This window comes from Leptinotarsa decemlineata, unplaced genomic scaffold, assembly GCF_025532065.1.
Source record: "Leptinotarsa decemlineata unplaced genomic scaffold, Ldec_3_MD MMD2_P_RNA_scaffold_2, whole genome shotgun sequence".
In the NCBI taxonomy this organism is placed as follows: domain Eukaryota; kingdom Metazoa; phylum Arthropoda; class Insecta; order Coleoptera; family Chrysomelidae; genus Leptinotarsa; species Leptinotarsa decemlineata.
In genome coordinates, this window is record NW_027412529.1 from 24865683 (window position 1) to 24874290 (window position 8608).

Here is an 8608-nt window from a genome sequence, read left to right on the forward strand (position 1 = left end):
GCGTAGTATGCCAAACATTTCATAGAGTTATTTTGTTCCAAACGATTTGGAAAACAATATAATCGGAATATGAACAATCAGAACTCAAAAATCCAAAGTATCCGAGAATCCTCACGTCATTTCACAATTCAAAGTAATTGTTGAAGCTCGTGAATCAACAAACATTTCTACATTAAGTGGGGTTATCAAGTGATAGCCCTCGATTCAAATATACATATTTATTCAGAGAAATAGCGCTGGGATAAAATATATATATATGAAGGAACTATATCCATACCAACTGTATCACTCAGTGAAATGTTGACTATTCAGGCAGTAATTTTGTTATTCTTACCATTTTGTTTCGCGGCTCCATCGGAGATAACATTCAGAAATGTAACCTTCAAAGGATATAGTGTATTTATAGAGAAATTCAAGAAAACCATTCCGTTGTCTAACAGCTTGAAGGATTTTCTTCCGGAAGTGCATTATGATGATATTGAATTCAAAAACCAAAATATTCCAATATTGTACGAAAACTCTTTGGCAGATTTAGATGAATTGGATGAACTTGTTATCGAAAATTGTGCAGTTCACGAAATTAGACCTGGAGTTTTGAAGAACGTACCTCTACTCAGGAGATTATCTTTGAAAGGTGAATATATTTCAGTCAGGCTGATTTTTCATTTGATAAATTAAGTAAGTTGATTGTTTGGTTGGTGAATTCTGGCCATGAAATGTTGCAATTGTGAATATAGGTTCAATCTTTGTTCTGAGCCTCGACTTCAAGTGAATATGTTAAATGTACAGCTTGTCAAATGTAGAAAGAGCTTTCTGAATTGTTATATGGTCTCGCTCACTAGATGTGCGTTTGTAAGAAGACTATAAGAGCGAGAGAGAGAGAGAGAGAGAGAGAGAATTCTCAAGTCTCTTCCTGGATTTGACAAACTGTAAGTTGTTGAGTCTGTTCAGTCTTATTGTCTGTTGATACATCAGACCTCGTCAATTCTCCGCTCTTACTCCTCTTAACGATTAGAGACGGTTATCCTCCAAACGGACAAAACCACAACAAAACAGCAACTGCGTCGAATTAGACAAAACAAAAACTTGAGTTGTCAAAATAAAAAACATTTGGAAGATTTTCTTTTCGTCAACAACGAAATGTCCCGTCGGCAGGCGGAAAAATCAAAAGGTATCGGTGTATTGTCTGTATTTTTATAAACAGAGTTCGCTATGTGGAAACTTCAGGAGACAACAACAAGCAACTAATCAGATATAACATGTCTGTAATTTGCATTCTGTTTGAACATTTTTGGTCCCAGTACATTCGATATGTTCTCAAATTCGTCATTGTAAATTACGAAACGATTATCTGACTTCTATTCATTCCTATGTATGTAACAATTTAACAAATATGCCATAATTTTATCCGTTCCATAATCTATTCGACTTCTTAACAATGATCTAGTATCTTGATTGGATCGACTCGCTTTTGTTTTGTCAAAAACTGAAATCGATTTAACTTTTTCCACATGTTGATAAATGGTACAAGAGGCGAAATAGGTCGTACGTATTTCGTTCAATTGTTTGATTTATGGAGTATAATGTGAAAAACTCTCTCACCCGAGATCGATTTATTCCAAAGTGTAAACTTTGAAAGTTGAAGTGTCAACTTAAAATTTTTAAGCTCCATATGTTTTTTCCGTTAACCAACTATCGCACTCCTACGAACGACAACCCTCAGAAGTCTAAACTAAGGACTAACGAGGTCTTACCTTTCAACGTGTGATTCCTAACACAGGTTTGACGATAGCAAGTGAATATCGATCGTTCAGCCTGGGGCTTGAACCATCGGCTCACACATGGGCCGATTGACTGAGTGAACAACCGACCAAATGCTGGAATGCTGTAGATTATTGGATCTCTTCATCATTTCTTTATCAATAGTGCCTTAGGTCGACAGTTTCCACATTTTTTACCTGAAGAAGGGGTCCAAGTGATCACACTAGCGATTCTATGCATCATCCTGACTAAAATATTCTGCAATTACAATTTCAGATTTCAGAATTCGTGAAATCATTTAGGTATACAGTAATCTCCTGCATTATAAAGTAATTTCATAATATACTATCATAACATCTTTTTTTTTTAGGTAACAGGTTAGAAAAAATTGAAACAGGAGTATTCAACAACTTGCCGCTTTCTACTTTGGATCTTGGTCTGAATTCTATAAGAAGTATCTCTGCTAATGCTTTCAATGATATGCCAAATTTATTGAATATCAATTTAGCTGATAACAAAATAACTCGTTGGAACCCTAATTGGTTTCAAAATACTCCACTTCTCACGAGGATTTCACTACAAAATAATGCCATCGAAACCTTACCAAGTCACGCCTTTGTCAATCTAGAAGGTGAAAAAATATATGGAAAATTAGATCTGAGAATCAATTTGATTTTCAGCCACAACAAAATCAAGACTATCCATTCAGAGGCGTTTGCGGGACTGAAGAAAATCAATAATTTATGGCTAGATTTCAATCAGATTGAACAATTTGAAGATGATTTACTAGAAAATGTTGTTATCGATGATTTACGGCTCAACAACAATAATATAAGTTGTTTCGAAGGGGACTTCGACAAACTCTTTAGAGCAGATACGACACATATTGATTCCAACCCTATGGAATGTGAGTGTTTGCAGAGAATTGAAGAGTGGTCAAAAAAAAGTGGAAAAAGAGTTGAACATTTTTATGCTGATTTGGAATGCAGAGCGCAAAGAATCAAATCCAAAATGACAGCTCTAGAAAAACGTCTCAAGGAGGTCAAAATACAAGACAAAGAAACCGACACAAATATGATATATTAATATACATAAATAATGTATATATTATCATGGGTCATATCTATATTATTATGGTTTGAAAAAATGAACATTGTTATATATTGATATACATAAATAATGTATACATTATCATGGGTCATATCTATATTATTATGGTTTGAAAAAATGAACATCTTTGGACTATTCTAGATTAGGTTTTCATTTTGTTTTTGAAAGAGCCTTCCTAAATATGAAAATAAAAATAATATAAACATTTTTTTCTTGATTTTTTTCCGATTGAGAAACTATATTTGGAAAATATTTGTTGAATTTCAGTGTCGAACATTCAGTTCATATAACCTATTCCTAGTTCACTTCTGTATGAAATAATATTTCAGTCAGTCGAAAGTAAAACTCTGATTCGTAACAAAAAATTATTTGAAGAATTACATGAATATTATAGTTCCTCACTACGTCCATCTGAAAATATCAACAAATTTGAAGAGTTTGAAGTGGAAAAATCAGAAAATCTGATGAAGAGAATTATGGAACCGAATATTCGGATGAATTGGTTAAAAATAATTGAATTATTGTGATCAAGGAATGAATTATCAAAATCTCTTAAATTATAAAGAACGAAAAAACAAATCAGATAATATAAAAACAACATATATTATTATTGTCAGTTTATCTTACAATTGAAATTGAGAATTATAATCAGCACTAAACATTCCAGCTCTCATCCTCTATGAGGTTTTTGACCTATCTATCACGCTGACGTTTGGGATATTCATTATCTTTTCTCGCAATTTCTGATTTCCACCATAACTTTTTTATCGAAAATGTACTGAAGTATATTTTCGACATGACCGGACGTTATAATATCAGCCAAACAACTTAATAGGTTCGTTCCAACCAGCGTCAGAAACAGTTTCTGACAGTCAGGATTCTGCGCAGTAATGTGATTGCGATCCAACGTGAGTTTCCAACCATTAGTAAACTATCAGTTTTCTGTTCCATCCAAGATTCAAACCTGTTCGAAATCTATCAGAATGGTTTGATGATTATCTTCTAACCATTAATCTGATGCATGCGTATTCCGTATTACTGTTTCTGTTTTATGTTAATTCAACATGTTTTATGTTAAACAACATAACCTGCAAAAATTGTTATAAAATAAATTATGTATTTGCTGGCGCAGGAAAAATTAGGAATTCTTCAAGTGAACCTAAAATATGAACATCTTCAATTACACAAATTAATCATTGCGGTGACCTACTTACCTCCCAGTTCCATGTTGATTAGTAAATAGAATAGATATTTAGAATACTGCAACCTTCTTTTACTTTCCAGAAATATACTTGATTAGATTTATTTTTAAAGATTATGTTGAAATTCCATGCCAAACTTCAGTTGAACTATCAGCTGTTCCAATCAGAAATTTCAAATTAATCAGAAACCAATATTTAATAGACATGCGCGTTGACAACGATGTACAAACTGTTGGAAATCTGTTGGTGACTTAAGGTTGGAACGAACCTAAATCAATCCCGAACAAATCATCTTCGGATGTGTGTTCATCATCCAGGCATTTGTAAAACTAAAAACGTTAATTACGATACATGTCTATGTACTCAGGAAATAAATATAACCTACCTATGTATAGATACTACATATTTGTTTATATTGAAAGGATTATATTTTCAGGTGTGAATACTTTTTGGGAAAGAAAGTTTTTGGCTTTCTACTACTCCATCTTGAGAGGACTGTTGAAACGACTTGAGAAGATACTGGACGGACATATCAGGAGGGTGGCATTATATGCATCCCCCCTAAAAAAACACCAGTATGCTTATCAAACCGGTGAATTGTCAAATTTAGCAATAAACAACCTTGTAGAGAAAATCTCCCAATCTCTTGAAAACAAAGAGATTGCGGTTATTGTGTTTCTCGATATTGAAGGAGTATTTGACAATGCCATGCTGGTAAACAGAACTGCAACTACGACTCTTCAAGGCGAGACCATCAGGTTCAGGGTCATCAGAGGCTGCCCTCAAGGTGGGGTACTATCTCCCCTTCTGTGGGCGCTCTTGATGCTTGATGCCCTCGACAGAAGAAAAGGGGATCTGCAAGTTTATGTAGATGACCTTGTCATTTCGGATTTTTGCAGGTAGGTAGCTTGAATACTAGATACTTGATACCTTCGTTAAGGGATACTGAATTATTAGATTCTAAGTATTTCTTTGAGATTTTTCTTATATGTGAATCTTGGCTCACAAGCAATATAAGTGGTGATAATATCTCCATTGATGATTATAACTTGTACAGATTGGATCAAGCTAACAGAGGTGGAGGGTTGTGTATTTTTCTGAAGGAAAAATATTCTAGTCAAAAAATTGATTTGCCTCAGACCTGCCATTTCAGTGAACAATTGTGGATTGAAGTAACTATTCAGAAAAAGAAAATTGCATTTGGAATTGGCGTGAAGTTATCCACAGATTTCTGGCCACACATGTCGACGTAGAAGAAAATAAAAATCTGTGGTTGGGATACAAAATTATTAGCACCCGTACTAATATCTGTGGCTGGAAATACCTATTCACTATAGGTTGAACGTGAAATTATTAAGACTATTTGGTGTTCAACATTTTTATAGTCTTGAGTAGATTAAGGCGTTGATAATCCTTTTCTCATCAACGATACAGATTCAGTGAAAAATAAAATTGAAAATATTAGACTTACTTTCTAATATCCTATATAGAAATGATATCCGATGATGTGCGTCAATCAAAATCACACAACTTCCATAGTTTCTTGTGAAGATCAACTTGGTGACAACAGTTTTCTTGTCATCTAAACAGATTTCGAAAAAGAAATTGTTGAAATAATCAGACTCCTTTTTTGAGATTCCTTGTATTCATGAAAACCACACAACTCTTATAGAATCTTGAATAGATCAACACAGTGAAAACCGTTATCTTGTTACCCATACAGATTTCGAAAATAAAATTGTTGAAACGATCAGACCAACTTTTTAAACTACTTAAAGAATTGAAACCAGATAATGTGCGTGCATAAAAATCGCATGAGTCTTATGGAATCTTGGGTAGATTGACGTAGTGATAACAATTTTCTTGTCACCCGAACAGATTTCGAAAACAAAAATGTTGAAACAATCAGACTCATTTTTTGAGATTCCTTGTAGAATTGGAACCAGAAAATGTGCGTTCATGAAAATTACACAACTGTTATAGAATCTTAGGTAGATCGATATAGTGAAAACCGTTTTCTTGTCACCCATACAGATTTCGAGAAAAAAATTGTTGCAATAATCAGACTCACTTTTTAAAACACCTAGTAGAATTGCAAATAGAAGATGTGCGTTCATGAAAATCACACAACTGTTATAGAATCTTGGGTAGATCGAAAAAGTGAAAACTGTTTTCTTGTCACCCATACAGATTTCGAGAAAAAAATTGCTGCAATAATCAGACTTAATTTTTAAAACACCTTGTAGAATTGTAAATAGAAGATGTGCGTTCATGAAAATTACACAACTGTTATAGAATCTTGGGTAGATTGATAGAGTGAAAACTGTTTTCTTGTCACCCATACAGATTTCCAGGAAAAAAAATGAAACAATCAGACTCACTTTTTAAAGCACCTTGTAGAATTGGAAATAGAAGATGTGCGTTCATGAAAATTACACAAACGTTATAGAATCTTGGGTAGATCAATATAGTGGAAACTGTTTTCTTGTCACCCATACAGATTTCCAGGAAAAAATATTGAAACAATCAGACTCACTTTTTAGAACACCTTGTAAAATTGGAACTAGAAGATGTGCGTTCATGAAAATTACAAAACTGTTATAGAATCTAGGGAAGATCGATATGGTGCAAACCGTTTTCTTGTCACCCATACAGATTTCGAGAAAAAAATTGTTGCAACAATCAGACTCACTTTTTGAAACACCTTGTAAAATTGTAAATGGGAGATGTGCGTTCATGAAAATTACACAACTGTTATAGAATCTTGGGTAGATCGATATAGTGTAAACCGTTTTCTTGTCACCCATACAGATTTCCAGGAAAAAATAATGAAACAATCAGACTCACTTTTTAAAACACCTTGTAGAATTGGAACTAGAAGATGTGCGTTCATGAAAATCACACAACTGTTATAGAATCTTGGGTAGATCGATATAGTGGAAACTGTTTTCTTGTCACCCATACAGACTTCCAGGAAAAAATATTGAAACAATCAGACTCAATTTTTAGAACACCTTGTAAAATTGGAACTAGAAGATGTGCGTTCATGAAAATTACACAACTGTTATAGAATCTTGGGTAGATTGATAGAGTGAAAACTGTTTTCTTGTCACCCATACAGATTTCCAGGAAAAAATATTGAAACAATCAGACTCAATTTTTAGAACACCTTGTAGAATTGGAAATTGAAGATGTGCGTTCATGAAAATTGCACAAACGTTATAGAATCTTGGTAGATCGATATAGTGGAAACTGTTTTCTTGTCACCCATACAGATTTCCAGGAAAAAATATTGAAACAATCAGACTCACTTTTTAGAACACCTTGTAAAATTGGAACTAGAAGATGTGCGTTCATGAAAATTACAAAACTGTTATAGAATCTAGGGTAGATCGATATGGTGCAAACCGTTTTCTTGTCACCCATACAGATTTCGAGAAAAAAATTGTTGCAACAATCAGACTCACTTTTTAAAACACCTTGTAGAATTGGAACTAGAAGATGTACGTTCATGAAAATTACACAACTTTTATAGAATCTTAGGAAGATCGATATAGTGGGAACTGTTTTCTTGTCACCCATACAGATTTCGATAAAATAATTGTTGCAACAAACAGACTCATTTTTTGAGATTCCTTGTAGAATTTGAACCAGAAGATGTGCGTTCATGGAAATCACATAACTGTTATAGAATCTTGGGTAGATCGATATGGTGCAAACCGTTTTCTTGTCACCCATACAGATTTCGAGAAAAAAATTGTTGCAACAATCAGACTCACTTTTTGAAACACCTTGTAGAATTGGAACCAGAAGATGTGCATTCATGAAAATTACACAACTGTTATAGAATCTTGGGTAGATCGATATGGTGTGAACCGTTTTCTTGTCACCCATACAGATTTCGAGAAAAAAATTATTGCAACAATCAGACTCACTTTTTGAAACACCTTGTAGAATTGGAACCAGAAGATGTGCATTCATGAAAATTACACAACTGGTATAGAATCGTGGGTAGATTGATAAAGTGAGAACCGTTTTCTTGTCACCCATACAGATTTCGAGAAAAAAATTGTTACAACAATCAGACTCACTTTTTGGAACCATATGTTATGTGTTCATGAAAATAACACATCTCTTATAGAATCTTGGGTGAATCGATATAGTGAAAATCGTTTTCTTGTTACCCACACAGATTTACAGACTCAAAATATGAGTCTGATGCAACAATTTTTTTTATCGAAATCTGTATGGGTGACAAGAAAACGGTTTTCACTGTATCGATCTACCCAAGATTCTATAACAGTTATGTTATTTACATGAACGCACATCTTCTGGTTCCAATTCTACAAGGTGTTTCAAAGAGTTAGTCTGATTGTTGCAACAATTTTTCTCTCGAAATCTGTATGGGTGACAAGAAAACGGTTTTCACTGTATTGATCTATCCAAGATTCTATAACAGTTGTATAATTTTCATGAACGCACATCTTCTGGTTCCAATTCTACAAGGTGTTTTAAAAAGTGAGTCTGATTGTTGC

General features: G+C 33.7%; 1 protein-coding gene across 1 annotated transcript; it reads left to right on the top strand.

Annotated features, from left to right (window-relative positions):
- Window positions 1-264: 264 nt before the first annotated feature.
- Window positions 265-3078, top strand: LOC111515982 (osteomodulin). The gene is made up of 2 exons (XM_023172174.2): window positions 265-634; window positions 2132-3078. The coding sequence occupies exons 1-2, from the start codon at window positions 298-300 to the stop codon at window positions 2845-2847; spliced, it is 1053 nt and encodes a 350-aa protein (XP_023027942.2). The 5' UTR covers window positions 265-297; the 3' UTR covers window positions 2848-3078.
- The last annotated feature ends 5530 nt before the right edge of the window (window positions 3079-8608 follow it).

Bases quoted from the DNA above. Each gene is read 5' to 3' on its own strand.
- LOC111515982 (XM_023172174.2), top strand. From the start codon at position 298: ATGTTGACTATTCAGGCAGTAATTTTGTTATTCTTACCATTTTGTTTC. The intron at 635-2,131 runs GTGAATATATTT...TTTTTTTTTTAG, and splicing joins CAGGAGATTATCTTTGAAAG to GTAACAGGTTAGAAAAAATT.